This window comes from Leptodactylus fuscus, chromosome 5, assembly GCF_031893055.1.
Source record: "Leptodactylus fuscus isolate aLepFus1 chromosome 5, aLepFus1.hap2, whole genome shotgun sequence".
Taxonomy (NCBI): domain Eukaryota; kingdom Metazoa; phylum Chordata; class Amphibia; order Anura; family Leptodactylidae; genus Leptodactylus; species Leptodactylus fuscus.
The window spans coordinates 15,942,710-15,966,147 of record NC_134269.1 but is presented as its reverse complement, the minus strand read 5'-3'; the positions used below and the strand labels follow the sequence as shown (position 1 = coordinate 15,966,147).

The 23,438-nt window shown below is 48.9% G+C and overlaps 1 protein-coding gene across 1 annotated transcript; it reads left to right on the top strand.

Annotated features, from left to right (window-relative positions):
* The first annotated feature begins 3,360 nt into the window (after positions 1-3,360).
* Positions 3,361-21,288, top strand: PELP1 (proline, glutamate and leucine rich protein 1). Its single transcript, XM_075272484.1, has 17 exons — positions 3,361-3,513; positions 7,058-7,125; positions 7,415-7,520; positions 7,884-8,033; positions 8,116-8,187; positions 10,224-10,283; positions 11,279-11,429; positions 12,655-12,784; positions 12,957-13,044; positions 13,164-13,252; positions 13,530-13,652; positions 14,251-14,401; positions 14,477-14,603; positions 16,554-16,609; positions 17,887-18,093; positions 18,169-19,467; positions 20,770-21,288. The coding sequence occupies exons 1-17, from the start codon at positions 3,361-3,363 to the stop codon at positions 20,857-20,859; spliced, it is 3,120 nt and encodes a 1,039-aa protein (XP_075128585.1). The 3' UTR covers positions 20,860-21,288.
* Positions 21,289-23,438: the final 2,150 nt, after the last annotated feature.

Sequence of the window (23,438 nt, the reverse complement as noted above, 5' to 3'; positions counted from 1 at the left end):
CTATGGTTACGTTCTGGTTGCTATGGTTATGGTCTGGTTGCCATGGTTACGTTCTGGTTGCCATGGTTATGTTCTGGTTGCTATGGTTATGTTCTGGTTGCCATGGTTATGTTCTGGTTGCCATGGTTATGTTCTGGTTGCCATGGTTATGGTCTGGTTGCTATGGTTATGTTCTGGTTGCTATGGTTATGTTCTGGTTGCTATGGTTATGTTCTGGTTGCTATGGTTATGTTCTGGTTGCTATGGTTACATTCTGGTTGCTATGGTTACGTTCTGGTTGCTATGGTTACGTTCTGGTTGCTATGGTCATGTTCTGGTTGCTATGGTTACGTTGTGGTTGCTATGGTTACGTTGTGGTTGCCATGGTTACGTTTTGGTTGCCATGGTTACGTTGTGGTTGCTATGTTTACGTTCTGGTTGCCATGGTTATGTTCTGGTTGCCATGGTTATGGTCTGGTTGCTATGGTTACGTTCTGGTTGCCATGGTTACGTTCTGGTTGCCATGGTTATGGTCTGGTTGCTATGGTTACGTTCTGGTTGCCATGGTTATGTTCTGGTTGCCATGGTTATGTTCTGGTTGCCATGGTTATGTTCTGGTTGCTATGGTTATGGTCTGGTTGCTATGGTTATGGTCTGGTTGCTATGGTTTTGTTCTGGTTGCTATGGTTATGGTCTGGTTGCTATGGTTATGTTCTGGTTGCCATGGTTACGTTCTGGTTGCTATGGGTATGTTCTGGTTGCTATGGTTACGTTCTGGTTGCCATGGTTACGTTCTGGTTGCTATGGTTATGGTCTGGTTGCCATGGTTATGTTCTGGTTGCCATGGTTATGGTCTGGTTGCTATGGTTATGTTCTGGTTGCTATGGTTACGTTCTGGTTGCTATGGTTATGGTCTGGTTGCCATGGTTACGTTCTGGTTGCTATGGTTATGGTCTGGTTGCCATGGTTACGTTCTGGTTGCCATGGTTACGTTCTGGTTGCCATGGTTATGTTCTGGTTGCCATGGTTACGTTCTGGTTGCCATGGTTATGTTCTGGTTGCTATGGTTATGTTCTGGTTGCCATGGTTATGTTCTGGTTGCCATGGTTATGTTCTGGTTGCTATGTTTACGTTCTGGTTGCCATGGTTACGTTCTGGTTGCTATGGTTACGTTCTGGTTGCTATGGTTACGTTCTGGTTGCTATGGTTATGTTCTGGTTGCTATGGTTACGTTCTGGTTGCTATGGTTATGGTCTGGTTGCTATGGTTATGGTCTGGTTGCCATGGTTATGTTCTGGTTGCCATGGTTATGGTCTGGTTGCTATGGTTATGTTCTGGTTGCTATGGTTATGGTCTGGTTGCTATGGTTACGTTCTGGTTGCTATGGTTATGTTCTGGTTGCCATGGTTACGTTCTGGTTGCTATGGTTATGGTCTGGTTGCCATGGTTATGTTCTGGTTGCCATGGTTACGTTCTGGTTGCTATGGTTACGTTCTGGTTGCCATGGTTACGTTCTGGTTGCCATGGTTATGGTCTGGTTGCTATGGTTATGGTCTGGTTGCTATGGTTATGGTCTGGTTGCCATGGTTACGTTCTGGTTGCTATGGTTATGGTCTGGTTGCTATGGTTACGTTCTGGTTGCCATGGTTACGTTCCGATTGCCATGGTTATGGTCTGGTTGCTATGGTTATGGTCTGGTTGCTATGGTTTTGTTCTGGTTGCTATGGTTATGGTCTGGTTGCCATGGTTACGTTCTGGTTGCTATGGTTACGTTCTGGTTGCCATGGTTATGTTGTGGTTGCTATGGTTACGTTCTGGTTGCTATGGTTATGGTCTGGTTGCTATGGTTACGTTCTGGTTGCCATGGTTACGTTCTGGTTGCTATGGTTATGTTCTGGTTGCCATGGTTATGTTCTGGTTGCAATGGTTACGTTCTGGTTGCTATGGTTACGTTCTGGTTGCTATGGTTACGTTCTGGTTGCCATGGTTATGTTCTGGTTGCCATGGTTACGTTCTGGTTGCTATGGTTACGTTCTGGTTGCCATGGTTATGTTCTGGTTGCTATGGTTATGTTCTGGTTGCTATGGTTATGTTCTGGTTGCTATGGTTATGTTCTGGTTGCTATGGTTATGTTCTGGTTGCTATAGTTACGTTCTGGTTGCCATGGTTACGTTCTGGTTGCCATGGTTATGGTCTGGTTGCTATGGTTATGGTCTGGTTGCCATGGTTACGTTCTGGTTGCTATGGTTATGGTCTGGTTGCCATGGTTATGTTCTGGTTGCCATGGTTATGGTCTGGTTGCTATGGTTATGTTCTGGTTGCTATGGTTATGGTCTGGTTGCTATGGTTACGTTCTGGTTGCCATGGTTACGTTCTGGTTGCCATGGTTATGTTCTGGTTGCCATGGTTACGTTCTGGTTGCCATGGTTATGTTCTGGTTGCCATGGTTACGTTCTGGTTGCTATGGTTATGGTCTGGTTGCTATGGTTATGTTCTGGTTGCCATGGTTACGTTCTGGTTGCCATGGTTATGTTCTGGTTGCCATGGTTATGTTCTGGTTGCCATGGTTATGTTCTGGTTGCCATGGTTATGTTCTGGTTGCTATGGTTACGTTCTGGTTGCCATGGTTACGTTCTGGTTGCTATGGTTACGTTCTGGTTGCCATGGTTATGTTCTGGTTGCTATGGTTATGTTGTGGTTGCCATGGTTACGTTCTGGTTGCTATGGTTATGTTCTGGTTGCTATGGTTTTGTTCTGGTTGCCATGGTTACGTTCTGGTTGCTATGGTTATGTTCTGGTTGCTATGGTTACGTTCTGGTTGCTATGGTTATGGTCTGGTTGCCATGGTTACGTTCTGGTTGCCATGGTTATGTTGTGGTTGCTATGGTTACGTTCTGGTTGCTATGGTTACGTTCTGGTTGCTATGGTTATGTTCTGGTTGCTATGGTTTTGTTCTGGTTGCCATGGTTACGTTCTGGTTGCTATGGTTATGTTCTGGTTGCTATGGTTACGTTCTGGTTGCTATGGTTATGGTCTGGTTGCCATGGTTACGTTCTGGTTGCCATGGTTATGTTGTGGTTGCTATGGTTACGTTCTGGTTGCTATGGTTACGTTCTGGTTGCTATGGTTATGGTCTGGTTGCCATGGTTACGTTCTGGTTGCTATGGTTATGGTCTGGTTGCCATGGTTATGTTCTGGTTGCTATGGTTATGCTCTGGTTGCCATGTGATTAGCAGCGGTTGCTATGGTGATGGTCTCCGGTTGTCATAGTTATTGTCTCGTTGCCATGCGATGATCCCCGGTCGCTAAGGCTCTCTGTCTGTTACCAGGGATACGGCAGGCGGCGCATACAGGTGACGTCACGAGGAGACGCGCCGGCTGATGACGTGCGGTGGCGGGAAGATGGCGGCGGCGTGTGTCGGGCTGCGGGTGATGGAGGCGGCGGTGAGCGGGCTGCTGGAGCGGGAGCTGAGTGCGGGGGAGCTGAGCGAGACTATCCGGGCGCTGCGGGAGCATGGAGGCCTGCGGGGAGAGGTGAGGAGAGGACAGCGCCCCCTGCAGGAGCCCACACTGCCGGCCTGTACTGTGCGGGGTGTAGTGCTGATGTCATATACCTGCCCCGGGTGTAAGACTGCTGACTAATACCGGTACTGCTGCTGCTACTACTGCCCCCAGTGTACCCCCAGATGTACTACTACTACTGCCCTCACCATAGACACTGCCCCGGGTGTACTACTACTGCCCCAATGTACCCCCAGCTGTACTACTACTACTGCCCCCAGTGTACCCCCAGCTGTACTACTACTGCTGCTACTACTGCCCTCATCATAGCCCCCAGCTGTACTACTACTACTGCCCTCATCATAGACACTGACCCGGGTGTAAGACTACTGACTACTACTACTCCCCTCATCATAGCCCCCAGATGTACTGCTACTGCTGCTACTACTGCCCCCCTCATAGCCTCCAGATGTACAACTACTACTGCCCTCATCATAGACACTGACCCGGGTGTAAGACTGCTGACTAATACCGGTACTGCTGCTACTACTGCCCCCCTCATAGCCTCCAGATGTACTGCTACTACTCCCCTCATCATAGACACTGACCCGGGTGTACTACTACTACTCCCAGTGTACCCCCAGCTATACTACTACTACTCCCCTCATCATAGACCCCCCCCCCCCCAGGTGTAAGACTACCCCCCCCCAGGTGTAAGACTACTGACTACTACCAGTACTACTACTACTGCCCTCACCATAGACACTGACCCGTGTGTAAGACTGCTGACTAATACCGGTACTACTGACTACTGCCCCCCTCATAGCCTCCAGATGTACTACTACTACTGCCCTCATCATAAACACTGACCCGGGTGTAAGACTACTACTCCCAGTGTACCCCCAGCTATACTACTACTACTCCCCTCATCATAGACCCCCCCCCCCCCCCAGGTGTAAGACTACTGACTACTACCAGTACTACTACTACTGCCCTCATCATAGACACTGACCCGGGTGTAAGACTGCTGACTAATACCGGTACTACTGACTACTACTACTGCCCTCATCATAGCCCCCCCCAGGTGTACTACCACTGATCCCCTCATCATAGCCCCCCCCAGGTGTAAGACTACTAACTACTACTCCCCTCATCATAGCCCCCAGGTGTACTACTACTGCTCCCAGTGTACCCCCAGCTGTGCTGCTGCTACTACTACTACTCCCCCCCCCCCCCCCCCCCCCCCGGTGTATGACTACTACTTCCCTCATCATACCCCCAGGGGTACTATTACCACTACCACCACTACTACTCCCATTGTATTTTTAGGTGTACTACTACTGCCCCCCTCATTGTCACCCCAGGTGATCGTAACATCAGGTGTCCCCCCATCCCCTTCTACTGACCCACCTGTAACCTCAGGTTTACCACAACCTGGTTGTCCTGTACATATCAGTATATTCCCGCCACCCCCTCCCCTTACTGTTACACCTACAATAACCCATTTTATTATTATTTATTATATAGCAACATTACTTCACTGCTGATATACGTAACAGATCTGTCCCTGATATATCCATTGCAGTCTCAGGCCTTACTATAACTCCTAGGCAGCAGGCCCGCTGCCTCGGGGTCATGTGTGACGCAGACCTTTCCTTCACCCCTCATATTGAATCACTCGCACGTTCATGTCACCTCCACCTCAAAAACATCTCCAGAATACGCCCTTTCCTTACCAGAGATACACTAAAGACACTTATTGTCTCTCTGATTCATTCTCGCCTTGACTACTGTAACTCCTTACTAATCGGTCTTCCCCTCACTAAACTCTCCCCTCTACAATCTATTCTGAATGCAGCGGCCAGGCTCATCTATCAGGCTAGACGCTACAGCGATGCCTCTGGTCTCTGCCAGTCACTACATTGGCTGCCTATTCATTATAGAATAAAATATAAAGTTATTACTCTCATCCACAAGGCTCTCCATAATGCCGCACCTCCCTACATCTCCTCCCTCATCTCTGTCTACCGCCCAACCCGTGCTCTCCGCTCACTCAATGACCTAACACTTACATCCTCTATTATCAGAACCTCCCACGCTTGTATACAAGACTTCTCCCGAGCTGCACCACTTCTCTGGAATGCTCTACCCCGGACAATCAGATTAACTCCCAATTTCTACAGCTTCAAATGCAAACTAAAGACACATCTTATCAGACAGGCCGATCACAATGTCTAACGTAAATCCTTCCGTACTATAATTAGAATCCCCAAAATCTAACCCTCCTCTGTCTCCGCTCCCACATGATACGATGTCATCAACTTCATAGGTCCAAGCTCCATCCACATGTTACAGGACACGACTGCTGACGGCTCATAAAGTCTTATGTCTGTGTAATGACAGTCACCTCTATTACAACAGTGTCTGACCTCTGTATAAGTAATACCGCCCCTGCTACCTCTTGTGTCACCCCCTCTACCTCATAGATTGTAAGCTCTTGCGAGCAGGGCCCTCAGTCCCATTGTGTGAAATGACATTCTTTGTTATGTATCTGTCTGTATTTGAACCCTGCAAATTGTACAGCGCTGCGGAATATGTTGGCGCTATATAAACAAAATTTTGTATTATTATTATTATACATTATACATTATATTCATTCATGGTGCTGTACATTATTATATTAATTCCATGGTGCTGTACATTATTATATTAATTCCATGGTGCTGTACATTATTATAGTAATTCCATGGTGCTGTACATTATTATATTAATTCCATGGTGCTGTACATTATTATATTACTTCCATGGTGCTTTACATTTGGGGGTTACATACAATACACAGAATATACAGGTAGATATAATACTAACAGTGATCGGCTGGCACAGTGGGGTAGAGGGCCCTGCCCGCGAGGGCTTACAATCTATGAGGGAAGGGGGTAGACACAGAAGGAGAGGGGGAGACTGTACAGATGGCACTGCGGTGATAGTGTTATTGGAGGTTGTAGGCCTTCCTGAATAGATGAGTCTTCAGGGCCTTCTTGAATCCTGTGATTGTGGGGGTCAGTCTTATGTGTCATGGTAAGGAGTTCCAGAGTATGGGGGATGGACGGAAGAAATCTTGGAGACGGTTGTGTGAGGAGCGGATGAGAGCAGAGCGGAGTAGGAGGTCATTGGAGGATCTGAGGTTACGTGTGGGCAGGTAGCGGGAGATTAGGTCAGAGATATATGGAGGGGACAGGGTGTGGATGGCTTTGTATGTTAGCGTTAGTAGCTTGAACTCAATTCGCTGGGCTATAGGTAGCCAGTGGAGGGACTGACAGAGGGGAGCAGCCGATGAAGATCGGGGGGTGAGGTGGATTAAGCGAGCAGCGCAGTTTAGGGTGGACTGGAGGGGGACGAGGGTGTTAGCCGGGAGTCCATGGAGGAGGGTGTTGCAGTAGTCTAGGCGGGAGATTATGAGGGCATGCTCCTCTTACTTTCTCTGTAGGGCACAGCCCTCAATATTCACGTCATTCTCTTCTCCTGTCAGTGTCACGTTGTGCTGGTGTTTGATCTGCTCCTTTGTCCTTCCTTTCAGGCCTCCTTGGGTGCAATCTCAGGTCTCCTCAGCTGTTGTAACGCTCGCCTGTCATCTGCAGATACGCGGTATGTGCCCAGTGATTCTCTCTTATATTGTTCAGTCCTCTAGGCGGCGCTGTGTCTCTGTGGTAGCGCTCTCTCTCTCTGGGTGACACTCAGCCTCTAGGTGGCACTGTCTCTCTCTGGGTGACACTCAGCCTCTAGGCGGCGCTGTCTCTCTCTGGGTGACACTCAGCCTCTAGGCGGCGCTGTCTCTCTCTGGGTGACACTCAGCCTCTAGGCGGCACTGTATCTCTCTGGGTGACACTCAGCCTCTAGGCGGCGCTGTCCCTGTGTGACGGTCTCTCTCTTGCAGGATGGAGGGTCTGTCGCTGCTCTCGCTGGTAGTAGAGGAGTCCTCCACAGACGTGTTCCAGCAGCACTGTGTCTCCTGGATCCGCAACGTCCTGCAGGTCATACAGGTGAGTGCCAGCGTGTGCCCGCTGGAGGAGACCCTGCGGTATAATCCTAATCGTAGTTCCCATGTCCAAACAAAACCGCCAGACGACTGTAGTTACTGTAACACAAGTAGGTCTCTGCACCCTCTTCCTGAAATGCTCTGTGCTGCTGTGACTGTCTCCATGATGAGGTCGGCTCATTCTGTTTTCAGACTAGAACGGATACAGATGAAGAGGAGGCAAAGAAAAGTAACATACAGGTCCCCCTGCCTGAATCTGACCCCTTTGTACCTCCCTGCACCCTGTTGGGCCCCCGCCACGTTTCTTAGACCACCACTGGGTGTCTGTATTGTCCCTGTATTACCATGTGCCATCTCCTTCCCACAGTCTCAGGACCCTCCGCGGGTGATCAGCCTGGCCGTGTTTGTGCTCCGCTCCCTTCTCGCCCATTCCTCTGCACTTCCCGAATTATCCCGAGAGATCTCCACCAACCAGATCCCAGGACTCCTCACCTCCTTACTGGGCCTGAGACGCCAGGTAAGTCTGATGCCTGTGGTGCCGTACGGGGGGCTGCGGCTGTACGTCTGCTCCGTAGCTTCAATGCTCCATTCTCTTCTAGTGTCTGATGCCTGCGCTGGAAGGAATCCGCTCGTGTCTGATCTCCTACCCCCGAGCCTGCGGGTCACTGCGGGTAAGAGATCCCTGAGGTGTACATGGTGTCTGTATTATGTATATATGTCCAAACCCTCTCAGTACATATACCACAGATGTACAAGATGAGGTACGGCAGGACATGGAGGTATATACAGGCTGTGTATGGTATATAGCAGTACATTTACCACAGATGTTACACCTGTAGTCTGGATACAAGATGAGATACGTCAGGACATGGAGGTATATACAGACTGTGTATGGTATATAGCAGTACATTTACCACACATGTTACAGGGCCTGTAGTCTGGATACAGGATGAGATACGGCAGGACATGGAGGTATATACAGGCTGTGTATGGTATATAGCAGTACATTTACCACAGATGTTACAGGGCCTGTAGTCTGGATACAGGATGAGATACGGCAGGACATGGAGGTATATACAGGCTGTGTATGGTATATAGCAGTACATTTACCACAGATGTTACACCTGTAGTCTGGATACAAGATGAGATACGTCAGGACATGGAGGTATATACAGGCTGTGTATGGTATATAGCAGTACATTTACCACAGATGTTACACCTGTAGTCTGGATACAGGATGAGATACGGCAGGACATGGAGGTATATACAGGCTGTGTATGGTATATAGCAGTACATTTACCACAGATGTTACACCTGTAGTCTGGATACAGGATGAGATACAGCAGGACATGGAGGTATATACAGGCTGTGTATGGTATATAGCAGTACATTTACCACAGATGTTACACCTGTAGTCTGGATACAAGATGAGATACGGCAGGACATGGAGGTATATACAGGCTCTGTATGGTATATAGCAGTACATTTACCACAGATGTTACACCTGTAGTCTGGATACAAGATGAGGTACGGCAGGACATGGAGGTATATACAGGCTGTGTATGGTATATAGCAGTACATTTACCACAGATGTTACAGGGCCTGTAGTCTGGATACAGGATGAGATACGGCAGGACATGGAGGTATATACAGGCTGTGTATGGTATATAGCAGTACATTTACCACAGATGTTACACCTGCAGTCTGGATACAAGATGAGGTACGGCAGGACATGGAGGTATATACAGGCTGTGTATGGTATATAGCAGTACATTTACCACAGATGTTACACCTGTAGTCTGGATACAAGATGAGGTACGGCAGCGCATGGAGGTATATACAGGCTGTGTATGGTATATAGCAGTACACTTACCACAGATGTTACACCTGTAGTCTGGATACAAGATGAGATACAGCAGGACATGGAGGTATATACAGGCTGTGTATGGTATATAGCAGTACATTTACCACAGATGTTACACCTGTAGTCTGGATACAAGATGAGATACAGCAGGACATGGAGGTATATACAGGCTCTGTATGGTATATAGCAGTACATTTACCACAGATGTTAGCACTACTAGTCCTATGTGATGGCTTCCCAGGTCATCGCACTAGCAGGGGGAAATGTGTTGCTCCACGGCAAATGCAGGATTGAACATGCCACTATGAGGCCGCCATACTTCATCCTGACAGTCATCATACACATAGTGAAGAGGCTCTGGACAGCCCAAGTAGTCCACTAGTCTGTCCTAGCGTAACCACTGTCCCCCGAATACCACCTAGACGGTGGATAGTTTGTCAAAAAGACCATCCTCCTTCTCTGTCACATGATGCGCCCCCTTGCATTATAGAGGCATGTATAGCCATCATTGATCTCTCATCAAGAGATACACTACCCAAAAGTAACCTCTGAAAGTCCTTTTTTATATGGCAGTGGGGGAAATGCTTTTACTTATTCTTGTGGCAAAGACCCAAACCTGGACTTTTATATAAGCCACAAATCTGTGCGTCAGGCAGATCTGTAAGGGACTACAGGACAGTATTACTAGGGATGTCCCGCTGGAGCGCCCCCTGTCTATATAGGAGAACAGCGCCTCCTCCTGCACTGTGTATTATATAATGTGACATGCCATGTTCTCCAATGACAGCCACTGATGGTTTCCAGTCCGATGTATTATGATCAGGGTTTCGGTCTCTCTTACAGGGGAAGCTTACGGCGTTTTTCCTCAGTCTCCTGGATGAAGAAAATGTGCAAATCCAAGAGGTAACTCAGATCTCCATGGTGGGGTTAAGAACTATGATGCTGGCCACTTGAGAGTAACATTTAAAGGAACATTTTTGCAGCTGGTCTCCATTTAAAGGGGATGTTCAGGAATTTGACAACTCGCAGAGGAAGCTAGTGAAGGGGAAACATTGAGGGAAAAATCTCCTGACCCCGACACTTCAGTTGTTTGTTCAGCTGCATGCTGTGAAGTGGCCACAGGAAAGGACCTGGTGGCCCTATGTGAGTTGTGTCAGCAGGTCCTTTCCAGCCACCGATTGACCTCATTGGTCATGTGATATGAAGGACTTCAAGCGGCAGCTTCACAATACTAGCCTGAATGAGGGGGGCAACATGGTGGCTCAGTGGTTAGCACTGCAGCCTTGCAGCGCTGGAGTCCTGGGTTCGAATCCTGCCAGAGACAGCATCTGCAAGGAGTTTGTATGTTCTCCCTGTGTTTGCGTGGATTTCCTCCCATACTCCAAAGACATACTGATAGATAGATATATATAATGTATGTTTCACCTTCCCTGGCCACCTCTGTGAGCTGTCAAATAAATGGAGTTTAAGCTGCAGTACATCAATGTGGCCTCTATACAGGGGATGGCGTCGTCTGCCTCCAGCTATGTCCACTGTATATAGCTCAGGCATCGGTGACTCTCCAGACCAGCTGATCAGTGAAGGTGCCGAGTGTCAGAACTTTACTAATACGATATTGTTGACCCGTCCGAAGGATAAGCCATCAATATCAACCACGTTGGATCGTGTCAGTGATGGGAGCAGCTGCCCCTGAAGGTTTGGTTTTCATTGGAGCCGTTCCGCCATGGGCAGCTGAGAGATATGAGAGGCTGGTTACTGCTCGCCCTGTAGCACAGACCACTCCTCACATCTCCACTTCCATTACCGATGTGAGTGTGACATGCACAGGGCTTCTCTGGGCTCCGGTCACCAGGTCTTTATTATTGACTTTCTGCTTTGGACCCCTCTGTCCCCCACAGCTGGCCTGTCAGTGCTTCTCCCTCCTGCCGTCCCTGGGCTCCGGCTTCTCACAAGGCGTCAAACACACAGAGAACTGGGAGCGACAGATCCAGAGCGTCCTCTGCTCCCTGCACGTTGTCTTCCAGCAGCTTTACCAGGCGGCCGAGACAGGTAAGTGTCCCCTGAAGTTGTAGTACACTGCTTGTAAGGAGGAGGAGGAGGACAGTTTTTGTATTGTTGTTTTTTGTTGTTGTTGTTGTTGTTGTTTTTATTAAATTACAGGAATAATTAAAAAATCCTATAGCTTTTAATATTTCCCACTGTTGACCACAAGAGGGCGCCTCTGCTATGTACTGTCAGTGCACACAGTCCATAGGGTTGGCTCCCTCCCATCTCTATCTCCTATGCTGCTGTATATTTAGTTGTGTAAGGACCTTCTTTGATGTCATCACAGGTCCTTAAGCAACAGTGACACACATACAGCTCTGCTACACTGGAGCTTGTAAAAGGCAGCTGCAGCAATCACATCAGTGTTTTTTTTTTTTTTTTTTAAGGTCTGCGACTAAAATCCCTTCTTCATAAGGACCTTGTTAGTCCCAACCACCTGGCATTGATCCAGTAGGTGGCACTGTCTCGGCCCTAGATGGGTTTGCTGCCTGATCTGACTGGTGAAGTCACCATCGTCAGTTGTTGCTAAAGCATGGTCCTGGGTAAACATGGCTACCCTAAGTGCAGCCCTCACCCACCTGGTTTTATGTGACACGGATATTACCTAAGGGGAACAGTCACAGGAGGGGGGGCGGGCACAGGGAGTGGTGCCTGAGCAAAGTTGCAGCAGCGGAGTGCTGTATAGGAGCCACTGTGATGGCTTAAGGACCTGTGATGTCATCGTCAAAGGTCCTTTAACAGCTAGAAATTATCTTTGCGGTGCATTGACATTACGCAGATGATGCCTCTAGTGGCCAACGGTGGGAATGTGACAAAACAATAATTTCGATGACATTTTTTTCTTTTGAAATGCACATTCCTGGGAGTGAATGGATGACCTTAATATCATCCTGATTGTGTGTCTGATGCCAAGACGATCTAGAAATACTTACATAAGTGCCCCCTCTTGCTGGCCCTAATAATCTTTGTGATCAAGGGAGTAAATGGTTAAGGGGATATCCTGGGACTTTAATACTTTTGCTGCAGCCCCTTTACCACTTGCCAAGCACAGCGCCCTCCATTGTATAGTTGCAGTGATTGGTATTGCAGCTCAGCTCCATGGCCATGTGACCAATGGATTTACTGGCATTGGTCTGAGAAGAGGAAGTGGAGCTCGGTATCATGGAATAACCAAAGTAGTTGTTAGATCTCCTCCATGTTGTCCATTTCCATCCTCTTTCTTGCACAGACATCACCCGCTATGAAGGTCCCGGCACAGAGCTGGATCTGCCTGTCCTGGAGGATGACGAGGCCTCCAGTATCCTTCAGCTGGTCCGGAGATTCAGTGCCTTGGGGCAGTGCGTCCGCCTGCTGTTGAGGTAATGGTATGACCCATTTCTTAAAGGCACAGTGTCAGCATTTAAAAGCATAACTATAGATAGAATTACACAATCCCTGAATCCGGACGAGATCATGTTTGTTGTGTTCTGTAATAAGGTTTCCCATGATCCTCCTTGCCCCACATAATAAGTTCAATCCTGTGTGTTGCAGGGAACACTTCCCAGCTCCTGTGCGGGTCCCGGCCTCCGACATCCTCAATCTGGTCTGTCGAGTGGTCAATATGAGCGCCAAGAACTTGGTAAGTCGCAGAAGATGCTGATGGCGGAGCCATTATCACGATCTGGGAGGGGCTTTGTGCAAGTGGGTGTGGCTTGTGGAGGCTGCCGGTTGCTGATCCTTCTGTTCTGCCGGTTATAGAGCTGGCAGGGAGAGGAGGCGCTGAAGCTGCTGCTGCTGCCCAGAGTACACAGGACCGCCCTGGACATCCTGGAGGCCGCCATCTTAGCGTAAGACTGACTCATTGTTTTATGTGGGGCAGCGTGTAGGTATCGCCTTTACCCTGTGTGTAAGTGTGGAGGTCATGCCTGGCCTTGTGCCATTGTGTGGGGAGGACAAGCCTCGTCCTGTGACTGCACGTCCTCTTCATCTCCCGCCGTGTGCATGGCTGTGAGTCTGTCTGGAATCGAGCCTGAGCCAGTGTGTTAGGGGGAATAATTCTTGAAGATTTATCCTATTTCCTCTTAAGAGATTTGCTCCTGATCCCCTCTCGTCTTCCTCTCACAGGTGCGGCTCTCGTCTCTTGCCCTTTTCTTCAGTCATCTGCAGGTTGTTTCCACAACTCCTCAGCTCCTGGGCATCTGTAAGAAGTGCAGGCGGGTTCCCATCTGGGCAGGAAAAGCCGTATAGGTGAGCAGTACCAGCCAGAGTCAGAGACTGGCTCGTATCTTATAGGACAGTGCTGTCAGATCCTTATGGGCGTCCTATTGATCACCTACCCGTGCTGTAGGTGATCGATAGTGTTGAGCGAGTAGTATTTGATTGAATACCTCGCTCCCATAGCAGTGCGTGTAACCAGCCGAACACCAAAGGGTTAAGCGCATTGAATATTCACTGCGCTTAACTGCTTGGCGTTCGCCCACTTACTCCTATGGGGGCGAGGTATTCGATGGAATATTACTCGCTCATCTCTAGGCATCAATATGCGATCATTGCATGTCCGGGACCCCCACAGATTAGCTGAATGAATATAATGCAGAGCGGCGACTGTGCTTGATTTTGCCATCCGGCCACATTCAGTTGCCTTTGTACCTTATGACCGATGGGCATGTCTTCAGCACAGGGAAGAGCTGAGCGCTGCAGTCTCCGCACACTGCTGTTCCCAGATATCTGATCACATATTAATGAGCGACCCAAGTCCTGGCAAATCCATTGAAAGGGCCAGACATTGGAAACACAGGCAGGGATACTGAATAATTTTTTTTTCAATTTTCTAATTCTCTCACAGCTCGCTCCGAGGGGCGGTGTACCAAGTTCTAGAGCGCTGGGTGACCATGTGTGGCGTCTCCTCCGGCGTCTTACAAGGCATGTCGCACCATTCGGATATCCTGCTGGCACATCTGCTCAGTGACATCACTCCGCCCGCAGACTCTGTGAAGGTAAGCTGGACCTGTGCCCCTCCCTCGCCCCTACTTTTTACCCCCGGGATCTTTAATTTCCGTCTCTCTCGGCAGATGTCCAGTTTTGTACAACTGGGAGCCAAGAAGCAGAAGGTCTCCGAGGTCGGGAACGGAGAATTTCAGAGTCACAGAAAGAGAGATAACAGTGCAAATACGGAGTTATGTACGGCAGCTCTGCGGGGTAAGATGGAGGGGCCCCTGTTTAGAAACTGACATCATATTAGTGAAGACGTACAATGTCCTGGTCTGCCAGAACATTAGATTGTGTAGGCGACTCCCCCAACCCCCCCTTGTGCCCCTAGGAAAAGCCGTGACCCTTCAAGGTGTCCTGTGGTTTCAAGACATTAGTAGCAGATTCATTGTAGAGTCTGTCAATGAACCCAAAGCATTCTGGATTAGTTGTGACCTTCGGTCTCGAGTTTGGAACCACCACAGGGCCCCCGAGTCACTCATTCACCTGCTGTGTCACTTACCGGTATCATAGCGGCTGGCTTCACTGATGTTATGATGTATCCAGCAGCCCCCTCCCCTCGTAATACAGGTAACTGTAGGTGACGTGAGAGGCAGATGATGGTTCCAGTCTCAAGACCTGGGGTCGGAACCTTTCTGGAATCCCTGGGTTTGTTGCATACAAGAAGTGATGACTGACTCCCTGGAGATCCCCTTTAAAGGGATTCTATCACTCAGACAACATTTTTTCTAAGTATCATGTCGGAATAGCCTTAAGAAAGGCTATTCGTCTCGTACCTTTCGTTGTCTTCTCCGCGCTGCCGTTTGCCTACAATCCCAATTCTTGTCAGTATGTAAATTGGCTCTCTCGCAGCACTGGGGGCGGGCCCCAGTGCTCAGACAGCACTGAGGGCGTCCCCAATGCTGCCAGAGAACTCTTCAGCGCCGCTTCTTCTTCAGCAGTATCATCTTCAGCCTCTTCTTCCGATGGTGGTTTATAACTTCTAGGCCTTGGACAGAACAGACTGCGCATGCCCACAGGCCACGAGAAAATGGCTGCTTGCATAGTATTGTAAGCGGCCTTTTTCTCGGGGCTTGTGGCCATGCGCAGTCTGCTCTGCCGGAGACCCAAGGCCTAGAAGTAAGAAGACACCGCCGGAGGAAGAGAATGAAGAGGCCGTTCGTAAGTCTGAGCGCCAGGGCCCGCCCCCAGTGCTGCGAGAGAGCTAATTTCATACCGACAAGAAACGGGATTGTAGGCGAATGATGGCGTGGAGAAGACTACAAAAGGTAGGAGAAGAATAGCCTTTCTTAAGGCTATTCCGACGTGGTACTTAGAAAAAAAATGTCGTCTGATTGGATCCCTTTAAATAAATGTAATGCTAACCACAGGACACCATCAAGGATCTTTTGGAGCCTGCATGCGCTCCCAGTCTGGAGATGGTTGTTCTGTGTCTGACCCCATGTATCACATAGTGATGACCTATCCTATGGGTTATTAGCATGAAATCTCCATTTGAGAACACCCCTTTAAGTCAGTGCAGCCTCCTTGGATTGGACTTCCCTCCGGCGATCGATGAGATCTGGGGGGGGGGATTTGGAGCCAAGTCCTCACCATCCTCTTTGTTGTATTTCTCTGCCATGGGTGGCAAGGTTGTTATCGTGCTGGAGGAGGCCACTGCCATTAGGGGTGCTGTTGCTGTGAAGGGGGCACTTGGTCTCTAGGTGGCCCAGAATTTGTAGGAGACCATTGCCCAGAGTATCACATTGTCTCCACCTGTAGTGCCCCCGGTGCCATCTCTTCCCCCATACCAGGTCGTCCACATGTTGCACCACACGATTCCTCAGAGCTAGCAGCTCCTTCCATTGCTCCATGGTCTGGATCTAATGCTCACATACCCATTGTAGGCGCTATTGGTGGTAGACATGGGTCCACTTAGGCGCTCTGACCCAGTCGCCATCACATTGACCCTTGTTGTGGCCGATCATATTGTACTAGTCCGTTCTTCCCGTTGCCAAGACCTTCACTTCTAGGACTGCCTGTTCACTCGCTGCCTCATATATCACACCTCACACAGTGGTATTCATTTTGCTGGTTTTAATGTTATGGCTTGTGGCTGTGGCTATAGAATAGGTGACTCCTGACCACAGGAGCTGACGCTTTTCTTTCTTTCCCGTATAGCCCTTTCCTCCATTATTCTGTACGGGGGATCCCTCATCAAGGAGGAGACCCATCGGGTGAGTAGATTTCTGGGGTCACTGGAGAGGGAGGCGTCTACTGTGTATTTTAAGGGGTTGTCCTGGGAGTGTTATTAGCAGTATAATTACCTGGATTGGGCAGGAAGGGGGCGGAGTAACCTGGGGGGGTCAGAGAATTAGGTTATTTCCCACAGGGGAATCTGAGGCAGTTTTTTGGTTCACCATGGAAACCTTGGCGCATATTCTCCCGCTCGATTGTCGCATTCTATATGAGACTAATCGCACATGCAAACTTATGGCGGAAAATGAAAAGGAGTCTGAGGCGGATTTTCCACTTCAAAATACTCTTCATTTTAAGTGTGAACGAACCCTAAACATTCTAGCTAAAGGTTTCGTTACACTGTATCAGGTAACAGATATTTTTCCTGGGAGGTCTTAGGGCCCGTTCACACGGGCACAGAGGGGGTGGATTATGGCGTGTAATCCACGTCATAATCCGCCCCCTCACAAAAGTGGTCTATGGAAACCATCAGGTTGCTTTTTTTCGTGAGTGGGCTGCCCTTTCTTTAGGCGGATTCTGCGGCTCGGTGAGCCCTGGCGGCAGCAACCTCTGGAGTTGGCCCATTCATTTGAGCTGGCTCCGGGGGGAAGCTGCGACAGTCTTGGCAGGCGGGTTTTGACCCGAGAGTGACGCGGCTCCCCATGTCACTCTTGGTGCCAAGATCCGCTATACCGCCCCCCCCGTGTGAACGAGCCCTTACCTGAACTGATACATTAAAACAACCTGTTACCTCTAAACAAGGGGAGGATTGTTCAGGCTCACAGTAAGCAGGGGTCCCAAACATGGTGAGGGTAGAAAATTATATTTACTGAATACGAAATCCTGTCAATTCACTCACACCTTTTGGGATAGTGGATTTGGGCAGGATTGTATCCTCTTCTGGGCTCTGCAGGGTGTATGTCTGGGTTGGTAGTACCAAAACTTATACAAAAATCACAAACGGTACCCCTCATTTCTAGTGATAACAGGCTAATACATAGCTTTTATTTCTAAAGGGTAAAATAAGGTCTTATGTCCCCCCCCCCCCATTAAAAACAGGACTCCATATGAACACCTGGGTTTCCCAATCCTTTTAGCATTGGACGGACCCCTACTATGATTGGAGGCTCCAGACTACACAACTCAGACCAGATCTCATAAACGGGACCCATCAAACTGTTTAGAGAACCCTTAGTGCATGCGACTGGTGCCACCTGCTGGATATATACAGTATTGCACATAATGAGGCTTCTTACACCCTGTTTGTCCCCCCCAGCGTCTCCAGGAGCTGTCCATCCCTCTTCTGCTTCGTCTCCAGCAAGGTCCAGAGCAGTGGATCGGTCCCTACGTCAGCAGCGAGTGTCGCAAGCATCTTTATCGGCTACTCCTGTCTCTAACGCTGTCCCCCAGCCCTCGTCTCCCTCCCCCGCTCCACTGTGCCATCAGGATCTTCAGACTGGGGTTGACCGAGGAGAATTTGCAGGTAATACGGCGGCCATGATGAATATTGGGGCCAACTGGTAACTGTAGGAGGACTCATCGGTATGTTTTATTGCAGGTGTCCATGTTCTGCACCGAGGCTCTTGCTATCTGTAGGCTTATCATACACCCCCGTGTGCCCACCCTCCAGCGCCCGCTGCCACAGCACGCCCCCCGACCTCCTATGCAAACAGATATTCCAGTCCAGCGCCCTCCGGCACCTCCACTGACCTTCCCTGCCCCGTTACCTGTAAATCACCTTCCCGTCAGGACCCCCCTCCCTCCACAGCCCACCGAGCCTCCAGCTTCTCTACCGGTCCCATCGCCTCAAGAGACTTTTGGTGGGAAGACCCCACGTCCCATCTTCATCCACTATGAGAAGGAAGAGACCTCCGATGTGGAGATCTCTTTGGAGAGCGACTCTGACGACAGCGTGGTCATCGTCCCTGAAGGTCTCCTACAGAAGCCCGCGCCAAACTCTGAACCTTCCCCGCCCTCCGCCAAACCTCCTGTCGAAGAACCCTCAGCAGCAGAGGTCCCTGCCCAATCTGTAGCCCCATCACCCACAACAGCAGCGGCGGCGGCAGTGCCACCCCCACCACCCGCCTGCCCTGGTCCCTCCCCTGCTCAGATGCCAGTAGCTGTAGAACTACCTCCACCACCACCGGCTCCGCCATCTTCTGCTCCATCAGAGGGCGACATGGTCATCAACATTAACAGCACCGATGAAGAGGAGGAAGATGATGACGAAGAAGGCATGTATGATGAGGAGGAAGAGGAATACTACGACGACGATGAGGAAGACTTGGAGGGACTGGATGAAGAGGAAGAAGAATTTGATGACGATGAAGGACTGACGGATGACGAGGATGAAGAGGAAGACCTGGATGCTGAGGTGGAAGAGGAGGAGGATGACGGAGAGGAGGATGATGGCTTAATCGCTGATGATGATCTGCAGATGGCTCCCTCCATGGACACCATGCCTGAGCCGGCCCAACCTGTCATGCACAATTCCGAGCCGGAGGAGGGTCCCCCATGTCTGTCGCCCGTCCAGGAGGATGACGGTGGTGACACGGAGGATCTCCTGATGCTGGTGGAGAGTGAAGATCGAGATACGCCTGTGGATGCGTCTCAGGACCAGCTGTCAGAGCCAGAAGTGACAGCCAGCCCCTCCCCGCCCCCTATACTGAGCCCACCACCAGCCGCCCCAACACACGAGGAAGAGTCTGCCGAACCCGATGTCATAGAAAGTGAAGCCATCCCCGAACCTGAACCCCCTGCTGTGGAGGAAGAACCAAGGAAAGAGGTGGAAGAGGAGAAGAGGCTGAAGCCACAAGTGATGGTGGAAGAGGAGGAGGATGGCCTGGACGATACAGAGGTGAGTGGTCGTCTTCTCCTCCTGTGAGCCTACAAGTGATGCTTCATAGGGTAGCCTCTACTTAAAGGGGTTGTCCAGGACTATGATATTGCACTCCACTTCCTCTTAGTCCTATGACATCACCTCCATGGTCACATGTCTGCTACAGCTCGAATGAGTCTGAGCTGCAATACCAAGCACAGCAAGTATCCTCTGTAGGGGCGCTGTGTTCTGTAAGTAGTGAAGAGGCTCAGTCATAGTCCTGGTTAATTCTTTGAACTCTTACACGACTGCGCCTCCTGGTGGTTTAGTGGTGCGATGTTTAACCCTTTCAATGCCACAGTGGTAGAATCCCCATGATACGATAGAGGCCAAGACAAGTGTGCGTGAAGTAGTAGCCGATTACTGGAGAAGTCTTTTATATTGTGTCTGCTTCAGAGCTGCACTCGTATTTCTGCTGGCAGCCGGACAGATTCACCCCGAACAGATAGATTCTATTCTACAGTCCTGGAACAAACTCTATATCTCACAGTGTACTATGGCAGAACATGCCCATACAGTGATACAAGAAGCAGAGTTATGAATGCAGCTCCGGCTGTGACTGAGGTGTAAGATGGGGTGTACAGAACTGCAATACGGATCGATATAGTCCAGTCCCTCCCGGTCCCCCTCAAATACTGTTAATCTGATTGCTGTGGCCTTAATGAGGACCTTTTGCCTCCTCCACCAATTCTAGTTCTTGGCATCTGTTAATAGTCGCTGCTCCACTGATTCCTGCTCAGTTGGAATTCTCTCTAGTCCCTACCCTTCCTGAGCAACAAGCGCAGGTAGTTTTGATGCCTGATGTGCGTTTTAAGCTCTGTAATGTCAGGTGGGCGGTGTCAGGCAGGGGGCGTGGTACAGAGCTCCAGTGTCAGAGCTCAGAATCCCACCCCCTTGTCTGCTCCTGCCTGACACCGCTCTCCTGACAATAAAGGACCTAAATAGTATATCAGGCACCAAAACTAACAGCACTGATATTGCTCAGCAATGGTGGGGACTAGAACAAAAATTCCAACACTTCTGGAATCGGTGTATTGGGGGCTATTTTTTTTTTTTTCTTGCCACTCTGTTTTTGAAACTGAAAAAAAGGCCTAAGTCACAGAAATCCCCCCCCCCCCAATAAAAAAAAAAAAAAAAAAAAAACCTCCTAAATTAAACCTGTGTGAACTAAGATACCAAATTGAAATACCAGCCCATTGCTGTCACTCTTGTGCAGGCTATTGTCCTCTGTTATCAGCCACTTCCCATAACGCTCTTCACGCTTTCTTCCTCCGTCTCCAGGATGAACTCCCTGATGCGGAATCCATGTTGGCGGACTTCATCGACTGCCCTCCAGACGACGACAAAGATGCCGAGCCCCTTGTCACGTGACATCATTGCCTCCCTCGCCCTAAATATGGCTGCTCATGACCATTTTTTTTTTCTTTTTAATATTTAAAGTGCCCACTGTCCCCCGCCCCCCACCCTGATGCCTGGCGAAAATACATCGCACTACAACTTGCAGAGCTCTGCTTGCCTTTGTTGGGAGTTGTAGTTCTCCATGGTTGTACATGAGGGGGCGCTGTCTCTTTGGGCCGTTTTGTTTGTTTTTTTTGTTTTTTTTAAACCCTTAGCAGTCCACCTCCACTTGTTTTTAGTTTGGCAGAGTGAATAATATTTTTGTAGGGTAGGGGGCGATGTTGGTGCAGATACTGACTGTCAGCAAGTGAAGGACGTCCGCCTTTAGTGATTGGATGCCGTCGCAGCTTTTCTTTTGTCTAACGTGACCGTTTGGGGATTTTTTTTTTTTCGCAATAAAATCTGGGAATCCTGTATGTTATTGATGGCGGATGCTTTTTATTATTTGGGGGGGGGGGGGGGCTCTGAATGCAGGTGGGTCATGTGTCCTGTTATAAGGTTCAAAGAAAACAAAAAAAACACTTGCCTGTCCCCGATGTCTGCCAGCACTGCCCAGTCCTGTTGCTGAGGGCCTTCGGAGTCTCTGCTGCCTGTGACCGCTGAAGCCAATCGGCAGCCTATGGAAAGAACATAAGATGTGATGTCACCACGTGGGGCGGGGACTTCTGCCGAAACGAGACATCGGAGCAGCAGGACTAGAGTGTGCTGGGAGACACTGAGAGCAGGGAAGTAGGCTTTGTTTTTGTTTTTTCACTTTTCCCTGATATATATATATATATATATATATATATATATATATATATATATATATATATATATATATAGTGAATATACTCTTTAAGAGTATATTCACATGCAGTAGATAAGTGGCACACTTTATTTTTTTATGTAAAAAGTAACTGCCTTGTTCACCTGATTGGAGGCTACAGCTGTCCCCACAACAACACTATTCAGAAGAAGAGAGATTTCATGTGCTGCACAAAGTCATCAGATGTTACTTATCCTGTACTGATCCTGAGTTACATCCTGTATTATACTCCAGAGCTGCGCTCACTATTCTGCTGGTGCAGTCACTGTGTACATACATTACATTACTTATCCTGTATTATACTCCAGAGCTGCGCTCACTATTCTGCTGGTACAGTCAGTGTACATACATTACATTACTTATCCTGTATTATACTCCAGAGCTGCGCTCACTATTCTGCTGGTACAGTCACTGTGTACATACATTACATTACTTATCCTGTATTATACTCCAGAGCTGCGCTCACTATTCTGCTGGTGCAGTCACTGTGTACATACATTACATTGCTTATCCTGTATTATACTCCAGAGCTGCGCTCACTATTCTGCTGGTGCAGTCACTGTGTACATACATTACATTACTTATCCTGTATTATACTCCAGAGCTGCGCTCACTATTCTGCTGGTGCAGTCACTGTGTACATACATTACATTGCTTATCCTGTATTATACTCCAGAGCTGCGCTCACTATTCTGCTGGTGCAGTCACTGTGTACATACATTACATTACTTATCCTGTATTATACTCCAGAGCTGCGCTCACTATTCTGCTGGTACAGTCACTGTGTACATACATTACATTACTTATCCTGTATTATACTTCAGAGCTGCGCTCACTATTCTGCTGGTGCAGTCACTGTGTACATACATTACATTACTTATCCTGTATTATACTCCAGAGCTGCGCTCACTATTCTGCTGGTACAGTCACTGTGTACATACATTACATTGCTTATCCTGTATTATACTCCAGAGCTGCGCTCACTATTCTGCTGGTGCAGTCACTGCGTACATACATTACTTATCCTGTATTATACTCCAGAGCTGCGCTCACTATTCTGCTGGTACAGTCACTGTGTACATACATTACATTGCTTATCCTGTATTATACTCCAGAGCTGCGCTCACTATTCTGCTGGTGCAGTCACTGCGTACATACATTACTTATCCTGTATTATACTCCAGAGCTGCGCTCACTATTCTGCTGGTACAGTCACTGTGTACATACATTACATTACTTATCCTGTATTATACTCCAGAGCTGCGCTCACTATTCTGCTGGTGCAGTCACTGTGTACATACATTACTTAGCTTGGTGTGGCAGTACACCCACTAGTCAGCCGCCATGTTATCTGTATGACGTTGCTCAGGCCTGTGCTCTCTATCAGCATCCGGAGTGGCCGTGTTGAATTTCCATATTCCTGATCCTTAAGGAGATAAGCTGCCCAAACTTTCCCCAAGTGACTGTGAGTAGTGACAGCAGAGTAGAGTTGTCAGTCTCCAGGCTAGGGTGATGACTATTGTATGAGCAGCGATCACTGTGTCACATTGTGTGACCCTGAGGGGGCTGTGCTGGGGCTTCAGGTCTCAAAAAAACAAAACAGCGTTGCTTCATCTTTTTGTGACTAGAAGCCCCAGTTGCCGCACCATCAGGGTCACGATGTGACTGCATTCACTTAGATTGGGGTGGGGTCTAGGGTGCCCTGCTAAGTATTTTATAGTCGGTGTAACTGTAATCTTAAAGG

Excerpts from the sequence above, each read along its gene's own strand:
- PELP1 (XM_075272484.1), top strand. The coding sequence starts at position 3,361 with ATGACGTGCGGTGGCGGGAAGATGGCGGCGGCGTGTGTCGGGCTGCGG. Across the intron at positions 13,253-13,529 it reads CTGGAGGCCGCCATCTTAGC|GTGCGGCTCTCGTCTCTTGC; the intron begins GTAAGACTGACT and ends TTCCTCTCACAG. Across the intron at positions 18,094-18,168 it reads TGACCGAGGAGAATTTGCAG|GTGTCCATGTTCTGCACCGA; the intron begins GTAATACGGCGG and ends GTTTTATTGCAG.